Source organism: Apteryx rowi, unplaced genomic scaffold (assembly GCF_003343035.1).
Source record: "Apteryx rowi isolate R43461 unplaced genomic scaffold, aptRow1 scaffold_7, whole genome shotgun sequence".
Taxonomy (NCBI): Eukaryota; Metazoa; Chordata; class Aves; order Apterygiformes; family Apterygidae; genus Apteryx; species Apteryx rowi.
Window position 1 is genome coordinate 5,799,020 of NW_020450982.1, and position 23,659 is coordinate 5,822,678.

The 23,659-nt window shown below is 44.7% G+C and overlaps 1 protein-coding gene across 4 annotated transcripts in view; it reads right to left on the bottom strand.

Annotated features, from left to right (window-relative positions):
* RNF220 (ring finger protein 220) overlaps positions 1-23,659 on the bottom strand; it is a 240,782-nt gene that overhangs the window by 13,086 nt on the left and 204,037 nt on the right. For all 4 annotated transcript variants that reach the window (XM_026086715.1, XM_026086714.1, XM_026086712.1 and 1 more), the window contains 6 exons: positions 22,326-22,422; positions 21,168-21,254; positions 19,368-19,423; positions 17,159-17,237; positions 1,676-1,784; positions 306-380 (listed from right to left, as the gene is read on the bottom strand). In XM_026086715.1, coding sequence (XP_025942500.1) covers positions 306-380; positions 1,676-1,784; positions 17,159-17,237; positions 19,368-19,423; positions 21,168-21,254; positions 22,326-22,422 — 503 coding nt within the window. The remainder of the gene's footprint in view (positions 1-305; positions 381-1,675; positions 1,785-17,158; positions 17,238-19,367; positions 19,424-21,167; positions 21,255-22,325; positions 22,423-23,659) is intronic.

Sequence of the window (23,659 nt, forward strand, 5' to 3'; positions counted from 1 at the left end):
GAAATTACTGTTAACGCAAGGCTGTCCCAGCACAAAGCTCCGACAGGAGCAATGGCTGTCCCCATAGCGGCAGAGGAGCACGCAGTGAGCAGCACTGCACTTTGGTCACAACAACTCAAACACAGCTCAGTGAAGTCAAAGCCAGAGTGGGGTGTTAAACAGCAAAGGTTGGAAGCCTGCACGTACAGCACGCAGGTTGTTTAAAATAAAGCAAAAAACATCTCTCTCCACGGTGATTTAAAATAAAGTACCCTGGAGAGAGGGAAAAGTCTATGAGTCAACAAGAAAGTAGCCAAGTGCCTCACCAGAGTCCGCAGCCAGCATTCTTCACAGTGCACATGCCAGCACTGAATGGAAGTCAGGGGCATTGTGTACGAGTCCTGAGGAGAAGAAGCAAATAGGTTATTCCCACAGAAGTGATTCACTGTTTTTTCACTCTCAATCCCATCACAACATCCTTCTTTGTCAGTATGGCATCAGACACTCACTACAGATAATCTAATTGCATAGCAAGAGAGCCCAGGTCTGATCTTGATCTACCACATAAGGTGTGAAGCAAAGGAGAAACAAAGCAGAATTAAGATTGTCTTCCATCAACAGCTTCCACTGACTTTGCATCTAAGAACTGTGCAGAGATAGCAGTGTTTGTGTAATAGAGGCAGAAAGTCTCCTGCAGTCCATTTTTCTGGTTTCCAAGAACTCCTGCTGGAAGCCCATAATCCACTCAAGTGGTGACCTGGCTCAGCTCAGTTATCTCAAGAGCATCTGAAGTTGCTGTGGTCACCTGCCATTATTTCCATCAGAAAGGTCACCAGATTGCACAAAAAACAGCAACAGGGTAAGATTAACCCTTATCACAGCTATCTGCTCTGCAGGAACAGCTTAACTACATCCCAAGAACACTGCCACTATTTCAGCAGGCACACATTCTCCTGAGTATTTTCTATCATTGCTAATAAACCTCTGGAAATCAGCAGCAGGCTGTGGTCTCTTCTGTGGGATCAGAGACAGGGACTGCATCCCCATACCTGCCAGTCATGAACCGAGGGAGGGCACCAGGCATCAAGCTGAAGTTGCATAGAGAGAGCCCTTTGCAAAGCAGAATTTTCTTCCACTATCAGCAGAATACAAACCTAACAGGAGATGAAAAGTTTTGCAAGCTCAGACCATCAGAGGGAGCTGCTGCCCTTCTTTAGGGAGGCCACATCACCACCACACAGAGCAAGCACGACACCAGCAACTTTTAAATACTCAGCAAACATTCCTGTTCTTGAATCACCCAGTGTGTTGCTGGTCAGAGATTCTGCTCTCCTATGTGTATGTAACTTCACACATGCAGGAAGAGAACACAAGCAATATCTGAGAGTTTTTCACAGTTAGGCTGAAAGGGGAACACTATCTACTGAAGTCAGGGCTTTCTTGCCTCTAATACAGATGGGCAGCTACAAACGCCAGTGGAACAACCTAACGTACAGAGAAATTTCAACAGTTAAAAAGATCTAGCACCTTCATTCAAGGGGAAAGAGAGCAGCCCTTCTTGGTGTACAGTGACAAAGATGAGTTCTCCCATCCTACCCCAAAACGACAAAAGAAAAAAGCTTCTCCACCTCAGCAAAGATAAGGCAAAGGTATCAAGACATTTCTGATTCGTGACCACAACTGGAGTGCTACTCACCATGCAAATGAGACATTTATAGCGGTCCCCACGGGAAAGTTGCCTTTCTAACTCACGGACACGAGCCTTTAACGCTTCAAATGTTGTCACTGCAGAATCTTCTGTAATTCTGCAAAAGATGATGGAGAGTCAGCATCACTGAGCATACAAGAATGTTAAGAGTTCAGGGAAAAAAGGGTCTCATAGTAGGTACTGCACAGGAAATGGCAGCATTCAAACTAAAATATCCAACTTGTGCTGAAGAACAGTTCCTGAAAAGCCCAGTGCGAATTCTGTGAGTCCTGCTACTAAACACTTTTGGGGTTGTCAACGTCATACAGAGCAAGTATCTGCAACGCATGGAAACTGAAAAAATTGATTTTTTTTTGTTTTCTGCCTCTTTTTCTATCTCCCTTTAGGGATTCTTTGGGACCAAATGCTTTGGACAAAATTCTGTGTGTTGCTCTAAAGTTGGTGAGCTAACTTCTTGTGGGCAGTAGCAGTTGCTCTTCCCCTTAAGAAATGGATGTCTTTCCTGACCATGAACCATGTGGAACACAAAAGCAGCTCATTACGCAGGATCAACACAATGTTGTTGGGTTCTAATACTGAAAAGGAGAAGAAACCAAAAGCAATGGACACTACCAATCGGGCGGCTATAAAAGCAGCTTTACGATCTCTGCTTTCCCATTTCCTAGGGTCATTTTTGATGGGCAGCATTATCTCTTTTGTCATCCAGGCACTGTGCTGAGGGCAGGTGAGTATATTTTCACGGTTCTGCAAAGCTGATGAAAAGAGCAACTTGCCAACTTAAAAGCAAGGGCAGACAGCAATGCTTAGCAAATGAGATGCAGGGAGCATTACGGACAAGTATGTGTCGCTCCAGCATGCTGCAAAATCAGACTTCTACACTGTGTAGAGATAGGGAGGGGCCCCCAAGCATTCCCAGAAAGGTTTACAGAACATCATACGGACATTAACGCTTTCACTCTTGGGGAAAAAAAGAGAGAGCAATATTCATTTACTTCAGTGATTTTCAGGCCCATCCATGTAGACTCCAGTTCAGAAGAACCTGAAGAGTATCTGACCACCAGAAACTCCATCAATCACAACTTAAATCACAGTGGCACCTACATCTTGCACCACTTTAGAGGATGATCCATCAACAGGTGGCTAAAATATAGGTCCAGTGGAACTACAACAACTGATAAAATGAGCTGCAATCCCAGCACTCCCCCAGCATACACACGCTTGCTCCTTTATTCATCAGTCACTGTCACCAGCACCCAGGGAGGGACCTGAAGCATCTCCGACATGGTGATTCTGCTGGCTGTTCCCAAGGCTGACTGCAATCCTGAACATCTCTCTCTTTACCCCACAGACTAGACAGAGCACACAGGATCAAAACCCTAGATCTGTCAGTAAAGCAAGCAGCTATAAACTACACTGGAAATGGAGCTAGTCGTGAAAAGATCTTGAGTGAACTTCCTGATTATGATACTACAGAAGAAACTAGAGTTGTAGTAATGCATGGGTTCAAGTACCAGTGGCATAAAGCTCCTACAACTTTACACCTAGCTTTGTACAGATCAGACACTGACTGCAAGGTTGCCCAGAGACTGCTCCCTACAAGACCTGACAGGGAGTCTTCAGGAGAGATCTTCCTCAGAAAGAGATTCATTGACAATGACAGTTACTGGGAAATGGGGCCCATTTAAAAACTGCAGAAGAAACAAAGAAATACATGCATCCCATGATAGCCTGGTGGGTAGGAACTCCCTGGGAAGAAGGACACTGTGGATTCAAGTCTTGGTATGAATAAATACTCTTTGGAGAAAAATAAAAGAGTTTCAACAGGAGACAGAACTCCCCACTGTGAAACACCCGCTTGCTCCTACTCACTGGTATAAATTATTGTCATGTCCTAGTTTCGGGTTTTCGCCTGCAGGGAACGGTTTGTTAGTGTTTTCCAAAAAAAATCTGTGAAGGTTTTAGTCTTGTCTGAGGGAGAAACAGGATTATTTATTTATAACTTAAAGACAACTGTGGGATGAGAAAATCATTTCCTTTCCAGTCTGGCCCATCAGCAAGCTCAGGCTGGACAGAGGCTGCAGTTGAATTTAATTTTCTGGAACCTATTTCTCCTTCCTGTATGCATAAGGGCACTGGAGCTTTAAAGGGAATGAGCATGGCTCCTACTCAAAGTGGGTGGCAAGCAGAAAATCAGCCCATGCTGAACTCTCCTCTTACTGTCTATGGGGGTATCCTTCCTCCTTTGAAGGGCAGGTGACTCAGTAAGCAAAGGGAAAAGTAGAATCCTTGAGCAGATCCAAGCAAAGGCCATTTCATCCCAGGCCTAGCCCAATAAAGGTCAAAGCTTGAAAAAGAAAAATTTGCCAATGCAACAACTAGAGGAGATAGAAAATGGCTTGTTTATAGAAGTCTAAATGGCTGACCCCCATTTGGCCAATTTCGGAAAGTCTCTGAGATAATCGTACCTGTCCAGTAATAAATGAATGAATCAGAAAAGGAGGCTGAATAGAAGTATAAGCAATAACGCTCAGAGTCTGCCTGATACAATGGCCAATCAATAGGAGGGCTGTAGATCAGGGTGCTAGTTAGCTGGAAAATTACCGCACCGCTGCGTGCGTCACACTGTAGGGATCCTGGACAATCAATGTGGGAGGTATTGATTTAGTTATTATCACTTCATACGCTCCAGACATTGTTAAATATACATTTATTAACAAGACTGGGGTGCATTGGTAAGAGAGGGAGCTTTAGCCACTGCAATATCTCCCAGCGCTGATCAAAGCTCAGCTCTGACAGACTTTAAAACTCCATGTTCCTCCCTGCCAAGTGCACTCTCAGGACAAATCCTGACGCACAGCATAGTGGATAAGATACAGCTCCTATCTCACAAAAGAGATCATTCTTGGCCACAAGTGAGTTTTCTGCACTTGAGACTTCAGGAAAGCCTCCTGGAGCAGCAGAAACCAGGGACGTGGGGGCCAAGGGTCAACCCAAAGTGAGCGATAATTACATGGTTGCTTCCGAAAAGCCAGAGGAAATGAGGTCAAGGGAAATACGGAGAACATTAGTAAATAAAGGAAACTGGAACTACCTCCAGGGATGGAATAAAGACAAGAGTCACTTCCCATGTGTCTGGCTCCCGTGGTGGCCAGCACACTTGGGACACATGCCATTCCATTTAGTGACATTTTACCGTCAACCTGCTGTTTGTATCCTAAAGATAAGCATCGCTTAGGAGCAACTCTTCCTGCAGCACCAATCTTGGGAACTCTGTTAGGCTTCCCTCTTGCATGCACACCTTACATGTGCTTGCTGGGATATGGACAGTTGGGAGTAGGTTGTGCAGGATTTTTACAGGGTGAGTAATGCCAGGGTGGAGTGAGGGTCTCGATGGAAGGGGTATGGCTGTCTACCAGTTACCCTGCCAAGGGAGGCAGAGGGAATTACAGCAAAGAGGGAATTAGACTCCTGGGCCCTACTCCCTGCTTTGCCTTGACCCAATGCTGGATACGGGAAGACTATTCTACAATTTTGCACCTCAGTGCTTTGATTTGACGTGTGTGGATAATGTCATTTATCAGCCTCAGCAGAAATCTACTGAGCATAAGTGCTGCAAAGGGCTATGCCTCAAGCTCCAGTTGCTAGTGCTTCTCCTACCACACAGGTATGAGCAGCTTCGCTGACACATGGACTGTCTTCACTGGCAATAGACTTCTCAAGAGGGGCACATCCATGCTAAACTCACTGTGGAGCTACACTTGCACCACAAGTAGCGGAGCACGAGCAGGAACCTTTATACAAGAGCAGAGATATGAGGCAGGGGTCCTTTGCAGAGGAAGTTTTGATCTGCATTTCTCTCCACACTTTGTGGTTAACTCTTCAGCAACTTGGCAGTCACACTTGAGGATGCTGGGTACGGGGGAGCAAGTCTATGAGACTGGGGAGACAGCACTTGATAGTTTCCAGTCTTTGTGCCCAACATGTTTTTCTGCTGTTCATAGCAGGGTTTTGGTCAACACTGAAAATAAGAACAAAACTTTCTTCCTTTACCTCCTTCCTGTTGAGTAAATCCTTGCTTTGTTCAGGTAAAAGGCCAGGAAAAGGGCACAAATATGCTACGTAAGAGAAAAAGGATGTATCTGTAACTTAGAGCTATTACTTAGCTATCACTTCCTGGGAAATCTCCCCCAGGAATTGGCTGCCCCCCTTCACAAAAAACTTTAACCCAAACGCTGGCTATTTGTCAAACATTAGCATGCATGTGATCTTTGTTTCTCCAAATTAAATCGAGCAATTCCTACCCGCTCTCCCAGTGGGCAATCACAAGCAATTCCGTTAATTAAATTATCTCTGATTCTGCAGCTCTGGAATCTCTCAATTGACTAAGTCTGTGCTTTATCATCAACAAAATACTGGACCAGAAAGGAAACAAAAAATGCTGATGCCGAAGTGATCGGTTTCAGTTAACCCTTCCCAGCTGGATATTAAGGGGCTGCTCAAGACACTGCTGGACTGGAACGGGCCCAAGAGTAAGAGGCTCATACCAGAGATACCAGTAGCAGCTGTTCACCCGGGATTCACTCCATTATACAGGACCCTCCCCCCCACTGCATTCAACACCCTGCCTATTTGAAAACCACAGAAAGATGTAAACTATTAGCTGCTGAAGAGGCAGAAAAACACCTCAAAGATCAGTAAGCCCCTGTGAACACCCCACCCTCCCCTCACCTAGATCTCACTTGACCTTCCCAGCTGTTGAGGACTCGCCATGCAATATTCCCCTTTGGTTTATTTCAACTGGATATAAATTTCCCTTCTTCATAAATGGCCACACTTTACATAGCATTCCATAGCTTTTTACAATTCCACTGTTTGTATGTACCTTGTAAAAAATGCTTAGCACTGATTAAATGCACCACCAATAAAATTTCACAGGCCACTTCTGACACTTGATATTCTGACCTTTCTCTCTCTTCCTCATACATTTATTTGTTTTCATATGCCTGTAAACATAGAATGGCAGAGGAGAAAATTTACTGTACCCACTGACAAACCTGAGGGTGATGTCTTTATTTTTAAACAAAGACTTTGTCTTCCCTTGTCCAAGGTGGAGAACCTGATCCCAGTAGAACATACTAGCCATTTCCCTGCACTAAGGGCAGAGGTCAGGTCGCTAGCAGCTTACATATCATAAATATTAGAAACAGACTGGTCGATGCTTTGAAGGCAGAGTCAGGCCAAAGTATGATTCCAGGAGCAAAGAAATTGCTCTTGGCTATATCCAATGACGGCCACAGATGACAATTATCATAACCGCTACTATATCGCAGACAAGAAAGCCTACTATCTAGAACTCATTTTGTGGAGCACAAATTTTAATATTCAATAAAATGATGCAAAAACACCCAACGTTAGTGCATAATCATTTAATTGTAACCCTCTCTCATAGCCAACTTACGTTCGAATGAGAAGGCAACTTCTTCAGAGCAGAGACCATGTTTTATTAGTCTGTAACATGCTGTGCATAGCTGCTGTGAAACAAGTAACAGAGGCGTTCACTTAGCACTGAGCAACAGCACAGCATGATGATGCAGTCTGGGATCTCACTTACATGTTATCTTTAACACATCTCCCTCACCGAGTTTCAAACAGACTAAAACAAACTCTAAATTTCCTGGGATAAGAACTGTTTTTGTTTTTAATCTGGTGAAAGAATTTCAACTGCACCTCCTACCTGCCATCAACTTAGCAAGCATTAACTGCAGCATGTGCTATTGCTAATATTACGGGGAGTTCATTTTGGCAGATGCTAGCGAGGACTGCTGAAGTTACTGGGAGATACATGGATACAAAGGCCTTCTGCACTTACTGGAGTGCAAGAACATAAAGCTGAAAAAAAGCTGGCTACTAACAAGCAAAACACCTACAATGACAAGTAAGTTTTTGAAAAGAAAAGTCACAGGTGGCTTTTAAAGGAAACAGGCACAGCTCAAACATTTTAAGAATGTTAAGACTCTGAAAGAAGTCTTGTGTCAGGCACTGGTGGCAGATTGACTGTGAACCACTCCGGAAGGTGCAGGCTACTGGCTTGGCATGATGCACTGAGGTTTTATTTCACTAGATGAGCTGGCTAAGGCAGAAGAGGCCAGATCTTTAGCGATAGAAACACACCCAGCAAAGCTGTAATCAGTGGAGCCATGCTGAATTACACCAGCTGAAGTTTGGACCCTTAGTCTATGAGAATGCCAGTGCTAAAAGCAAACTTCCCAGCAAGACATCAACAGTTTAGGAGCTGGCTTCCCCTTTATTTAGCTAAAAATCTCATTTATTAGGTTTATTTGTTTTTAGACTAACCTCCTTTAAAAAGGCTGACTTATAATCCTGTAAAACATTGTCACATGTATTGAGGAAATTGGCAAAGATACTAATTTATTGTCCTCTAGGAAAAAAAAGCACTCTTTCTTGATTAATGTATGTTTTTGTATTGTAAAATATTAAAGAATGTTGCTTCACCTGTAATTATAGAGAATAGTTTATTTTGGCGAAGTGCCCTGGCTTCTGGTTGCCAAGTTATGAATAATGCAATGTTCCACATTCTAATTTCCGTGTTCTAAGTTGTGAATTCGGAGCAGGGTGCATGCAAGGGCACACACATGCAAAGCTAAGGCTCTCCGAGTCACGAGCGCCTCTATTTTATACTTGCTTGCACAACTTGTTAATACTGGCATCTGCTTGCCAAATTCAGAGTTTGCTTCTGACTAATTTCATCTTGATGCAAACCAAAAATGTTGTCTCTTTTCTCCCCATAGAAGAATTATTTCTCTTACACTTGCATGCACCGTCACAATATCACTGAGGGGAGCTTACGGCTGCATGAAGACGTTCTAAGCCGCATTTAGTTGGGACTTGGGTAAAGATTCCCTGAAGAATTTAATGACAGAAGAATTCATTATGCTTTCATATCTCCTCCGCCTCTACAACACAGAACCCAACAATATCTTTACAGAGCAGGAAGTAAATTCAGGCACTGGCTCTTTCTCTCTCTCTCTCTCTTTTTTTGGCCCGTGTTTCATTGGGACACATGTGTCCAGCCCCAATCAAAACAGAGACAGATGGCACTGCTGATCATTCAGAATGGAAGGAGCCTCAGAGTCAGCATGTTTAGATGCATTTGTAGGGCTACACAGTATCCACTGGCCACTGGGACTGATTTAAAAAGGAGGCTAGTGAAAGTCTGAGCTTGCGCCAAAATTTAAATGTGCCATTTGAGCAATTATGGTTCTACATGAAAGCTGGGAGAAAGAATGCATGGGTCATTCTGATTTCGATTTAGAGACTATGTCCTCTGCTCCAAAGAGAAAATAAATGCAATCCTATTGCTTTACTGAAGCAGCTTTGGTGATAAAGGAAACCATGCTTTGAAGACTATTTTGCTGCAGCAAAGCTTTGTTGAAGCCGCATTTGTTGAGTTAGAAAATAATTCTCTACACAATGCTCCTAAATACAAATAACTGTACATCTAATGCGTTAATATGTCAGTTCACCTTTCAAATACATCCTTCATCCCAGTGACCATAAGTGTATTCCTAACAGATCTGTGAACCTGCATCGTTTTCTATCTTAATACAAATCAGGGCCACAAAAGGCAGCAAGAGGCAATGGAAAATGCAGCTCCTCTCCTCAATAAGGCACACAGGTTAGAGGTTTCAGCCTACTGAGACTTGCTTTGATTCATGAGTAAACATGTTTGGATTATGACCAAGCTCCATGTACGGCTAGGCAAGTATAGCTCTCTATTGGAAGACTTACGGCAGCTGTAACCCATCATCTTATTGCAGCCTGGAGGTAGCTTGGAATTATTGGTAGCTTTGGTTGGACAATCAGGGTATAAAATTATAAAGAAGAGGAATAGCAAATTCCTAGGACTGAACGGACCTCAAAGTTGCCTAAGTCTTGTGTCCAGCCTCTGTGCACAGTGACACGCCTTCTACTCCCATGGCCTGAATCCAAACGGCTGAAATAAACAGGAAATATCTATGCTACTACAGCAGCGCTTGGATTCATTTGCAGCCCTTTAAGGGCTTTACCGTATAGGTGATATGCTTTCCAGAACTTCCATGCATGACCACTGATTGGAGGTACACAAGGGCAGCATGATAACATCCTCAGGACAATTTCCTACAACTCCTGCAGCCTGGCCTAGAACTTTTACACTGTTACTGTTTCCTTTAATGGGAAAAGAAAGAATCAGAATTAGCATCATTTAAGGTAATCATGCCTTCAAAAAGAAACATGAGGCCATTTAAAGAGTCTGCTGCACATTAATATCRTATAACCAACTGTGGTCCCAGAGCTGGAAAAGGAAACCAACAATGAAAAGGAAGGCGAGGTCATAAGCTGGCTGAGGGAAAAAGCAAGAACACTTATGCAACTGAGTGGGAAAGACAGCTTTGGGGGACAAACAGTGTCAAAGAGGAAGAAAAGTGGAGAAGTGAATGGAGAAATGGAAGCAGAAGATGAAGTGCACAGAGTGGTGGAGAGTGAGTATGGTTAGGACAAGCATCAGTGCTGAAGTGAGGGCAAAAAGTATTTGACATGTTAGACAATGTTTATTACATTACTTGCTATTACATTGCTCTGTAAAGACACTGCTGGGTTCTGTGTTGTAGAGGCAGAGGAGATATGAAAGCATAATGAATTCTTCTGTCATTAAATTCTTCAGGGAATCTTTACCCAAGTCCCAACTAAATGCGGCTTAGAATGCCTTCGCGCAGCCCTAAGCTCCCCTCAGCAGTATTGCAACGGTGCATGCAAGTGTAAGAAATAATTACAGCTTCTACAGTTATCCCAGACATAGTTGAGAAGTAACACAAACTGTTTTTTTTGGTATTACTTTGTATTTACTAACTATAGTCTAAGAAATGCATAAACGACCCAGAGCCATAATTATGATCCTCCTGTTGTCATACAGCAGCTGGCACAGCACAAACACTTACTGAATCCTGCCATAATAGCCAGTAAATGCCAACGAAAGCAGCAGCTCTATTAACACCAGTATGCAGACAGTGTGCGCAGCCAGGTCTGCCCTTAAACAGATGCGCAAGAGCAGCAGCTAACTGACAACAGAAGGGGCACAACATGACCCCTTCGCAGAAGCTTCTGCTCTTCAAAGGAACATCCTCATCCAAATTGGAACACTGCCTATGTTAAAAATAATTGTTGCTTTTCTCCTGAGAGCATCTGGGCACCATACAAATGCTTACTAAAAAAAGCAGTCCCTGTCTCTTAATTCTTACAATGCAGGTAACAGACGTGAATAAACGTTCAGTCACATCCTCAAAGTATTTTCAGAAGGAACACAGCAGGACCTAGAATGCTCCATCGGAGACACTGTTAAACAGAAAAGGCTAATTTTAGGGACAAGTCCTCTCTCTGACAAGTTGCTCGCACATCTAAGGGCAGAAACTGTCTGCTAGAAGGCAGCTGTTTGTGTTTTATAAGCTAAAGTTTCTCTTACCTATGGAATAACTCCAATATTTCACAAGGAATCATCATCCATCTAACTGAAGTACCCTCTAACGGACCATCAGCCTCATATCCCCTTTGAAATAGCACAGCTGAGCACTTGCTGGGCCACGATTTATTTTTTACCTTCTAAGACATCTTGCTAACTCTATAGCTCAATAGTGACAGTCGAATTTCACACTGCGATAGCCCCCCATCGATTTTTCACTCTCAGGAAGCAACTCCACAAATTAAAGTTAACAGCATTTCTGAAACTAAAAAAAAGAAAAAGGGAAAAAAAAAGGGGAAAAAAAAGGGTGGGGGGAGAGACATGAAGGGCAAGGATGCCTAAACTGTACTTCCAACATAGGAAAAAAATAGCTTCTTGGGGTTTTGGTGTGTGGTGGGACAGGGAAGCTAGTGCCCCCAAGCCGGCGGCTGCTCTCCGGGGAGTTGCAGCTCCCCCCACCTTGCAGACACTTCAACTCTGAGACATTACAGATACAGTAGACAGCAGAGGCCCTCCGCTATAGGAAGATGTCAAATATGTATCTATAGATAACTCCTCCAATGGATAAGATTTAGACCAAATCTCTGGATACAGCTGTGTTAAGCCAAGATACCATCTTTGCCCCAGATGTGAGCTCCTCTGGTTAGTCTGCCYCACTGAGCTTCGTTAGCCTGTGATGAACCATGACACTGACAGAATTTCCCTTGGCGTAGGGGTAATTACGTTTAAGACTACTACTATTGGCACATGCAATTTCTACCAAACAGTTAAGAGTGAGCAGAATTAAGAAACTCATCCCAGCACTTTGCTCTCCACCAATATAATCTAAACACCCAACCTACAGGATGAACTAATGCTCATTTCATAACCCCCCCCCCAACATTCATTCACGCACCCTTCCAGCATAAAACACCAGTATACATTGCATGCACATATTACATACTACTGAATTACTGAAAGGAAGAACTAAAACCTCAAAAAGATCTGGACACAAGCCCTTGGCCACAAGCAGCACTCAGCCCAGGGACACAGTGTTTTCTCAGCTTGGCCTCAACAATCCCATGCTTCAATTCAGCCTCCTGGGTCTTGTCTCAGGTTTTGAYAGGCAGAGCTGGAAGTGGACCCTCCAGCTGCAGATCCTCACCAGCAGCATCATACTCTTGCTTTGCAGAGTGCAAAGAGTTCATTTATGGCTCAGGTTAATTTTTTAATTTTATCTTTGCTATACGATTTTCTTGTCTACCACCAAAGCCTGTTAATGGTATAACACGAAGAAGGGCTGGGGAGTGCTTATCCTCTGGTGTGAATTCATAGCGGCTTCTCTCCGTTTCCCTCTGACATACCGACTTAAGCGTTGCCTCTCCCTTTTAGGCCTACGCTAATCCTCTGGCTTCACACCCATTCTGCTCCAATCTCGACATGTCTGCCTGGGCGCAGAGTCCCCGAGAGCGAGATGCTGCCACCTCACGTACTGCTCTCGCACATTAGACTCTTGGCACAAGGAGATCACCCTAAACTTTGTTTAAATTTTAAGTGATACTCCTTCACTTGCTACAGCACCAGAGCCCCTATGGAGCAGATGCTTTCAGAAAGGCTGTTTTGGAAAGAGGTAAGGTGGGGGGAAGGGGAGGGAAGAAGAGACAAGAAAAATAAAACAAATACAATCGCTTTTTGTTTCTAAAACCCTCTTTTTAACCCAACAAGCATCTCATTCGATGAAGCATGATGAGCATGAAGTGTTATATAAAGAAGATAATTATAAAGGGATTTAATGCTTGGCGGGCTTATATCGCGAGGTTTACAGCAAAGGTAGCGTACTCACTTAACCAGCTTTGCGTCCGCATTTGCTATTATGCGGGCAGCGCTGCTGGGGCCAAGTAGAATCAGAAACAAGATTTGTTTTAAGAAAAGAAAGAGCACAGCCCCCTTCCCACCAAGGATGGCAGCTCCAGTCCCACCTCCTTCCAGTTTTGCTCCATCCCTGATTAATGATGTTGTCTGCCTGATTTATGACCCACCCCAACAGATTAGAGTTTCCCTCTTCAACCTCCCCTCCCTCCACCCCACCTCAGAAGGCACAGCCACACTCCGCTGGAAATATTAGAGAATTATTAAATAAACATTCATACGTCATGTCTCTTCCCATACTGAGCTCATCGTAGTCAACACTCAGCGGCCGGGCCCTGTTTGCTTTCAGGCTGACACCGACCAGCTGGAGTGATTCATGGAGAGGCTGGCTACAATGTTTCGTGTCATATATCATGCTAGCAGCGCTCCCTGCCCCGGCGGAGATAAACTGATCAACCACAACGGGCTGGAATGAATTTATGACAACACAAAATTGAGGAAAACAAATGGGAGGTGACCCAGTGGGCCACTAACCCAGGCTCTTTCGCTGGCCTGCAATCTCGTTTGGTGGCAGAAAGCAAAATTGAACATTGGCACTCTGAATTAAAATGCTGGCTTTTAACCCCGGGGAGCCTTGGTTTCAAAATGGCACCAGGTCCCACGGGCGGCACCGCGGGAGGGAGCCGCGCGTGCCGGGGAGGCAGGGAGGGAGGAAGGCGTTCGCAGGGACGGCGCTTGGGTGGCGTGCAGCCGCCCTCCGCACACAGCAGCGCTGGCTCCACTGCTCGTGGAGGAGTCGGGGCAGATGTCTAAGTGCTCAGGGACCGGCTAATCTCTCCACGGCCGCTGCAAAGCTGCCCCGTGAGTCCAGCCGGGGAAGCGTTTCACCAGCTGAGCTCTGCCCATCTGCTTAGGACCTCAGCCACCACCTCCCACAAGACACCTCTCTCCCCACAAGCCTTCAGCAGTAATCATCACACTCCCAGGTGCTTCGCATTGGCACTGACGCACAAGGCTAGAAAAGCTTACCAAAGCCGAGAAACCCTGCAGTGCTGCGAAAAGAGAGCTGGGACCAAAACCAAGTCCCTCATTACCTGCGGCTGCTATCTGAAGTTTAAACATAACACAGATGAGGTCAACAGTGAGAAACCTGCCTGAGATATCAAAGACCTGCCATGGTGTGAGGAGCAGCGGATTTGGCATAGACTTCCCCCCAACCCCGTCTAGTCATTCTGCACAAAAGAGACTCTTCTAAGAAAGTCTGAGTTGAGATTCCATTAACTTTCAAGCAAAGAACTTCGGCTGCATGCCAGAATAAGAATGGTTTGCTCTGTTGTATTAAAAAAACCCATCTCCTTGCCTAGACTTATTTTTGGAAGAGGGGTGGGGGGAAGGAATGTCATTCTTACGAAAGCAGGATCGATACGTGGAATCACTGCTAACTCTATTACCCCTTGTTCTAAATGGAGAGCACGGCTGACACAGGTGGTAAACCATGTGCTTCTGAACACTTTTAAAAATGCTAATCAGATGCTACACAGGGTTTAACATGCCAATCAATAACGTTCACATTTAAAAGCAAAAATTAAAGTTACAAACAATAGCGTAAAGTGATGCTGCCAAAAACTTCCTGCAAACGCCACCCAAAACAAGAAAAATGAAACCAATTTAGCTCCAGATTAAGAAACAGGAACTGGAGATGAATCAATTTAGCCTGTTGGGCTGGGTCACCATATATCATGGCTCAGCAGTGGAGTGGGAAGCAGCCAGACAGTATGAAACCCTTCCCCCCTCCTTTTCTGTAGGCTTCTAGCTCTGATCCCTGTTATCAATTAATTTAACAGAACCCCTCTACACAGACAAGCACACAGAGCATTCAGACTCCTTCAATGGCAGGACAGAAACTATTTATCACGCACATATCTCAAAGGAAAGAAGGGGGGGAAAAAAAAGCAGTTCGGAATCCTCCTCCTGAAACACCATCTTGCCTTCTGAATGTCAGCGAAATAAAGGCCTTTAAATAAAAAGCTCTCCCCGCTACTTTCAAAATCAAGATTATTGGAAAGACTCAGCAAGACACTAAGGCTTTTCCTGTAATTTCTATTGGGTTTTGCTGACCTTTTGCACCTTTTGCAGAACTGAGGCTTTAGCAGGGCAAGGTTATTGTGGAGCAAGGCGCATGCGCATGCACGCACACACACACACACACACACACTCCCCCCACTTCACAGTGGAGTTGGCACGAGCGTTGTTTGGAAAGGATTCTGGGATCCTTCAAAAGGTGCTAGCTAAAGCCTCTTTGATCAGATTATTAAAGCTATGTCAATTTTATCACTTGAGCTCAAGTGTTCTGGAAAATGTCAAATCCTTTCAGCTCCTGCAGTTTAAAGATTTTCAATAGGAGTGGATCTGGGAGGGAGGAGGGCTGTTGGGCTGACAGGCAGGAGGCCCAAAGGGAAGCCACACAGTGGCTGAGAGAGGCTGACAGATGAGGACAGAAGGCATATGCGTGTCCTCGAGTCCCTGCCACCAAGACAACATGCAACGGCTCACCCTAAGGACAAACCTTCCGCACTGATCTGCCAGCTCCCAAACTCAGTGGTCTTTGGCCAAGTTCTGCTCACTGAGAAGTGTCAAACAGCAGAAAACCCATGTTTGAGGTATGCCAATAGAAAGGCTTGGTATAAAGAAAGTGCCAAGACCATGAGGCAGTGTTAATGTTTCCCATGCAGCAGGGAGTTTCCTCAGTTAACACCTGACTGCAAACATAGCTTTGCAAGGCTTCCTGAACTGCTGGAGATCCCCAAATGTTCAAGGGATGCAATCCCTGGAGTCAGGATGAGAACAAACTACATTAAGGTGATTTTACAGAAAGTTATTTGTTAATTTCAATACCAGATTTTCCCCATTCCCAGTTATCAGTGGACCTCACTCCCAAAATATAAACACTGTCTCTGCTTAAATCCCATGATGTTTCTTTGCTTCCATCTCATTCAAGCTGCTTTGTTTCTTGCTTGCTGTACAGGCAACATTTATTTCAGGCAATAATCAATTCTCTCAAAAAAAATTAATTAACACAGTCCATGGTAAAAGAGCGAGCCTGTAGTTTTGGGCTTGGATTAGCAAGAGGGCCTAGCAGCTTACGGGAGGAAGCCAAGGAAAGAGGCTGTTACACAGTATGGAAAAAACAGTTGTTTATGCTACACTAGGTTGCAGGATATCCAGCTAGCAGAAAGGGAAAAGATAAGGAGATAACCAGGAACACCTGTGCTATTATACAGTCAAACACTGGGACTCAAACTTCAGAATCAACTGGAATGGCTGCAGGTACAACACAGTCAGTACTGTAAGAGACATACTTCTGTTAGCAATCATGCAAAGACATCATCTGGACCCAAAAGGAAGAGAAATTCCCTCAGTGAGCCTCCCGGCAAGTTATGGGACTGCCAGAATCCCCCTGGCTGGAGAAATGGAGGGTGGAACATGCAGGTACCATGGAAAAGACAGAACAGAGGCAATGTGGGGAACTGCTCTCAAGAGCCAAGAGACAATGATGAGTCACTTCTCCAGTAAAAGGATGATCACGCGGATACATTTACAGGTTATGTCTTGCAGGAAGAATCAAGAATTGCAAGTACAGCTCTGCAAGCCAATTGTTTTTCTTTGGGTACAGTGGGTTTGAGTCTTCACCTCCTGCCCAAAGTCCTAACTCTAGTCTAGGTTTTTATGCACCTTACAACTTATTTTGAAAACCTGTAGTACCTAGAATATAGCGAGAAGCATGGATCTATTTATACAGTTTAAAAGAAGGTAATATACAATAGATAAACTGTTCGGAAGCTGCTCTTTATTACTTGTCACCTGTTAACTGTCTATCCAGATATTTGGGGGCAGGGGGAATGCCACAGCCCCCTGTGGACACAGCAGCGGCAGGTCAGGACACCATTAGCCCAAAGCTCAGGCTTCACACATGAGCAAAACTTTCCCTCTCAGTGGTGAAAGCTTCAAACATGCCTATCCCTCAGAATAGCACTGCTTCTGGGAGCTCCAGATAGGCCACTATGGTCCCTAAAACAAAGAAAAAGGAAAGCTATCCAATTTACACTCACTTTTCAATGTCACTGTTCTTACAGGTCTTCTGCATGGTCTCCTGTTTACTGCTCTCACCATTACTTGTTGAGGGCATTTCTGTTGAGGGAAGAACAACCAAATTAGTAAAAGAACTTTTGAGCATTTAGATACAGTCTGAGCGAGTTACAGGTGCATAAGCAGAGGACCCTGATGAGTCATTTTCATGTCAATTCTCAGAAAGAGAGAGAAGAGACTGATGCTATGTGTYCCCATCTGGCAGAAAGACCTTCTCTCTGGACAGCATGCTTCTATGATTCAGGGCTGAAGATTCAATCCCCAACCTCTCCTTACTTCATACTGACTGAACATTGCAGATTTGCCAGTTGTTTAAGCTAGGATTTAATTCAAAGAGGTTTGATGCAGCTTCCACGCCAGAGTATACCTCCAGAGAGGTAGGTCTGGAGCAAATCCATCCAGCCCACAGCCTGCTCTCAGCTGTCCCCTTTTTCTGAGATTCCTCAGACACAGGCAGGGAGAAAGATGCATGCCAGTACTGATAGGAACAGTCTGCTCACAGCTCTCTTCTCCACCAGCATTCCCATAGCTCTCCCCAACATTAGAGGGGATGCGAGCCTGCAGGAAAGATGACAGTCAGAAATGAGCCAGATGAACTGCCCTGGAGATCAGCCCCTGGGCTGTAGGTTCAGCACTGCTGCTTTAGGTAAAAGACACAAGGAAAAGGGAGCTCATAGGAAGTGCCATCAGGGCTGCTTCTCCACCACCTCTGTGGCTGTAGTTACTGAAGCAGAACACACCTACAAGTGAGCAATCCTACATCATAGAAAATAAGTGTGATTGCCTATCCTGTAGAAGAAAATGGCTGCAATAGACATCCTATGCTCTTCACTTAATGATCATGCCCTTGGCAAAACTGGTTCYACCCAACCCCCCTTCCCACTGACAAGCAGTTATGTTTCACAGGTACTTTCAAGGCTGGAAATCAAATGCCCAAAGCATTACAGTAACAGAACAGGGAACAGAATCATTGGGACAAGGCTCTTCAGGTCGCTGAGCTTCAGTTCCCTTCCTAGGGGAGCTGGAACTGCACTGCCCAGCTCTGGAAATGGATTGGCATCTACAGCTGGAAAGTGCCAGGTTTTATTATTCTCATATTTCCACAGCGTTGCTGCTTACACTTCCAGTGCTACTGGCATTAAATAAAACAAAGCAGCACTTATATAGGTTTAAAAAATACCAGTGAATTCTATGAGCTTTCAAATAATGGAAGCAAAGGTGCAATTTCACAGCCACTCATTAGCTCTGTAGTCTCTACTATGGGTCACTAGTAGGACTGATCCCAGAGTTCCCATCCTAAATGTGCAGGCTTTAGAGCTATAGGCTTCTCTTGCCATACAGAGGGTAGCAAGGACAAGACCTACATATCAGATTGTGGCAAGTCTCTAGAATCCCTTTTAAAGAAGGGAAGATAAGAAGCTGACTGGAAAAAAGGAACTGGTGCCTACGTAGTTCAAACCCCCAGCAGCTGAACAATTCCACCACAGAGTCAAGCTCTGACGTGTCCTTCTGTGAAACAGCAGTTTGTCTTTCAGTGACAAGACAGCAGGTCAATGCAATCCCTACCTCTTATCACTGTACCAGTTACTGCTCAGCTGCCTTTTCAGTGTGTCCTACTACAGCTCAGAGAGCAGTGCAAAACTGCAACGAGCCCTGAAGTTCCCTCTCCAGAGACAAGCTGCACTGGYTACCATAATTACTGGCTGGAGCACAGACACGCTGGGCCAAGCAGTCACCAGTGCTCTTTGAATGCAGATTATTACACAGGTAATGCTATTCAGGAAACACATGTGAGCTCTTGGGCCAAACACTGGACTGGAACCAGGTGACTAGAGGTCTGATCTTGACACTAGCTTTGTACACATCTTAAATCCTCTCTCTGTGCCTCTATCCAATAAAAGGGGAGCATCTCTTCGCACCAAGAGGTGCAGAATTCAGTCTGTTGAGTTTTTGGGATTTCTCCCAGATGCCACTGCATGCAGTTGGCTGCACTGTAAAGGTTCAAAAGGATAGTGCAATTGTGTACATGCCTGTAAATACACATTTGCTGGTGCTGCACAAGTACATTTGCAACTACCGTTTTCAACTATGGTATTGGCAGTCAGAAGATACGGAACGTCTACCTGCCCTCCTGTAGCATGAGGATGAATAATTTATATGTGTAACACTCACCGTCGCTGGCCCATTTAGAAAACTCTGGCGTTATTCGAGTACTGGGTGTGCCACCACTGAAAGAGAAAAGGGAAGAATGCTAAAGGTTGGACATGGAAAACTTCACTGCTTGAAAAAAGCTGGCCCTTCCACCCACCAGTCTGCACACATCTCTCTCAGTACCTCTATTCAACAGTCAAGGCACCAAATGTGAGCAGTTGGCCTGCTGCAGAAGGTGCTTCTGTGCTGTGTCCACCAATGTACCCAGAACCTGCTTTTCTAGCTGTGACCCCTGCTGAATGACATGGGGGAGGTGTCATGCCGAGTGAAGGCTTGGGATTCAAACAGTGTCTGTCTGTGACCTAAGGCTCATTGTTGAAGCCATAATTTCAAAAATGAAAGCCTTACAAGTGAAGAGAATGTGTCTGTGTTGCAGCAGTTTCTGCAGAATAGCTGCACATCATAGGCCCCATCCTTTACTACTTCCCACTGAAGAACAGCATTGAAGTGCAGAGAACTTATGGCCCTGCCCATTCACTTGCAAGCCAGTAACAGAGGCAGGAAGAGAAAGGAATCTTCTGAACAGCCTGGGTACTTGTGACTATGAAACACTTTAGCTCTGTGAGCTAAGAGAGTTACACTCAAAAGATAATCTAGGCTCATGCTTCAGGCCATCAGCTAACCCTGTTGCATTTCTATAGAAGCTTGCCAGAATTTCAAAGCGCTTTACAAGCAACACCTTCACTACTGTTTTAGAGATGGGCAAATGAGTCCAGGACACGTGCAAGGACTTTGTCCAGACAGCACAACAATGTTTTAGTGTGAGAGTCATAAAGGATCCAGGTCTCCTGGCCTCCAGTCCTCAGTCATCTCACCAAGCACTAAGTGTCCATAGCCACTAACAAGGGATGCCTGCATATCCTCCTGCTACAATCCTACTTTCCTGGTTGTGAAGGAGCTTCAGCATTTTTGAGGTGCTGCCTGAGGACTAGCACTGTTAGCAAAGCATCGAATGGATGAATGGTTTGGATCCAGTGTGGCAAATCTCACATTTCTATGGAGTGGAACTTAATTTTGAACTAGTGTTTGTGACAGGCTAAGCAGTAAGAAAACTTCATTTCACTGCTCTATCAATCACTTCAACCTTGACCTCACAGGATCACTCAGTCAAAGAGAYAGAGGGGTAATTTAAACCCTGTTTTATGCAGGGCAGAGGGCTTGGAAAGCAATCCTAGCTCCTTGTTAAGACTCATTTTATTTGCCTGAAATGCTTCCCCAAGTGCCCTGAACATGGGCTGCCTACATTCTACACTTATGTATGTGGGCAGCGCACACATCCTGCCCAGGCCTGCCCATGCCCTGGAGCTGAATCCAAAGGGATTAGTTTGTCTGTCCCTCAGAACATAATGGGATGAGGTGAAGTCATACCCTAGGGGCCAGACTCCTAATACACTGAACAAGATTCAGATGGCATCATGTTGTATGTGTTTTTATTAAGAGGCCACATTTCATCAGGAAACATGGTAAAGCATAGGGCCCTAGTGCAGCACAGTTTCTCCTTGGCCAGAATACAGCTTCTGTCTGGCACTGTTCTGGGAGAAAACAAAGCTGGTGGGCCACTAGGGTGGTCAAGGTGACGGAGAATGAGCAGGGAGGCTTTTACAAGGAGGCTGCATGGGTAGAAATTCAGCCCTGTTACAGCCCTGCTTCTTGGTAAGTCTTCCTTGTTGTGACTCTTGCACTTAAAAATGAGCAGACATTTTCCACAAATTCAGATTCCCCAAGTATAATGAAAGCAAATTAGAAAGGCACAGCACTTACTTTAAAACAGCACCGCGGAGCGCCTCCCTCTCTTTGGCTTCACCTGGCTCTTCCCCAGTGCAAGGGATAACGTCTGCCTCGGTGTACCTGAGCACAAGGGGGTTAAGGAACATACAGCCTTGCTGCAGACAGCGGGCAGGCACTCTGCTTCTGAGGTGGCTGGGACATTATCTGGGATACAGAGCAAATTCACTCCAACTGGGAGCACCTCAAAAGAAGAGCGACTGGTATCCATGGAGGGACACGCTTTTAAATTCTGGATCAAAATTTTGTTCTAGATTGAAGGATACAGACAGATCCAAAGACAGCAATGTGAAGGCATAGCTCTTAGAAGGAGAAACAAATTCCTCAGCCTCTGCAAGGGTAACTCGCACAACTCCACTATTTCTATTTGAGCTACAGAAATCTTTTACCAGCGAAGGACTGGGGCTTCAGTCTGAAAGGCTGGTACAGATTTCAATAAAATCCCATTTAGAGCTATACATTCTTCTGCATCACAGCTGATGAGTCTATGTCTGCCTAATACCCTTGTAGGATGCTGCTGTGGGGCAGAGAAAGCTTGCCTACAGCTCTCCTTAGAGCTGTACCAAACAGTCTGGCTCTTGGATGGAGGAATTCCAGGAAACTGCCCTTTATGGTAGCTCTGCCCATGCTCCGTCTAACGAAAGGATCAAAAATGCAGCCTCACAGTAACAGTGACAGATGAATAGTGCTTGAAATACTCTGCACAAAACCTCTGCATATAAAGTGGTCAGAAAACTGCATGTCTTGTGGAAGAGAGACTATATTCTTACCAACGAAGCAGGGAAAAAAAAATATCTATGTGGAGAAAGCATGGATGGAGACATCATTGGTAATGAGCACAGCTTATGAATTACTCAGTAGAAAAACACTGTAACTTTATCTCATGCAACAATTCCTACACCTTTCACCATTTGGGTCTGAAGCAGTGTTGCATGAACAGAAGGATCTCAAAGGGAGTAACTGAGAATCCCTCCTAGTTCAAATAACAAGGTGACTGAGGAAGATACTGCCATTTCCACTAGGGCTGGACCCAGACCAGCCAACATTACCCTGTGCTGTGCTGTATCAGAGCTAGCTGAAGCACTAGATGCACCTCTAGGTTCCCTTTCAGCAGGAGCCTTTCAAAAATGATACTGTGGTTTCCCGTATTCAAGTGTGTCGTCCCCATCCACATCCAGGTCAGCGTCACTGTCTGGATTCTCCTTGCCGCTGCACATGATAAACCCAGAACCTGGAAGAAATAAAACATGTGGATGAGCATTTGAACTGGAGACCAAGTGAAGGAGATCTCCTGAGGACGGTGGGGCAGCACCAGTCTGCAGGCTGTCCTTTACTCATAACAGACTAACAAAAGGTATCAGCTCCAAAGACTGCACAAGGATTAGTTTCTAAAGACTGCACAGAAAATGCTCAGAAATGCTCCACCTTCCTGAATTTTATGTTCTAAAATGCCCCGTAACACTGAAAATGAAACTTTCCTGTCCTTTTCCTCTCCATGCAAGTTATTTGAAAGTGGAAGGCACTAGAAGTCTCTCTCTCAAAGACAGAAAAAAGTAAAGCAAAACAGAGAAGACAATGATTATGATTTTTCACAGAAGTGGGTAACACAAAAACCCCACTACTAGCACATGAGAGAAGGCCACTGGAACACTCTGAATCTGTCCTATATGCAGAGCGTGAGCACAGACTAAAATACAATTAACGATGATGCATTTTTTTGAATGCATCATAGCTTAGCTTTTTCAATATAAAGTGTTTAAGAAAAATAAGCCTGTTTCTAGGAAATCATCAATATCCACAGTTATTAATAGCCCCTTACAAGCACTTCTTATGTGAGCAAATTCCAGTGCAAGTCAGCAAGAGTCTTGCACATCTAACAAGTGTCAATCAGGTACAAACCCAGTCCCAACTCCAGCAGAAAGCAAGAGCACACTGTTTCACTCAAGACTGACCCATGTAAGAATTGCCACTTTCTAGCAATACATACATTTATTTTGGTCCTCAAGCACTTTCTTAACTGTTTTATTGCTAATTATAACCAGGCTTCCTTTAACCCAGTCTGTGTGCAAACACCTAGTAAGATGAACCTCCACTTGGCATTTACTGCCTAATGTTTAGTAATAAAAGGAAAACTAAGACAGACATACATTTATTCTTTATGGGATCTAGCACTGGACACACTCTCTCGGTGAGGTTAGAAATGAATCCAAGATCTCCTGAGTCCCAGGGTGGTGAAAGGTCCCCACTCGCATTCAGTTCTGCAGCAGATCTAAGCTGCCTGGGGACATAACTTATGCAGATATCAATTTGCTCTCTCTGGCTGCCTCCAGTATGCTTCTTCACTTAGCATCCCACTGTCCAGACAGTGGATGTGGACACCTGGCTCACAGACAGAGAGTATCTGCTGGAGCATGAAAGACCCCGCACATCCAGACGGCTGGTGACCTAAGCGTGTGCCTGGCAGACCA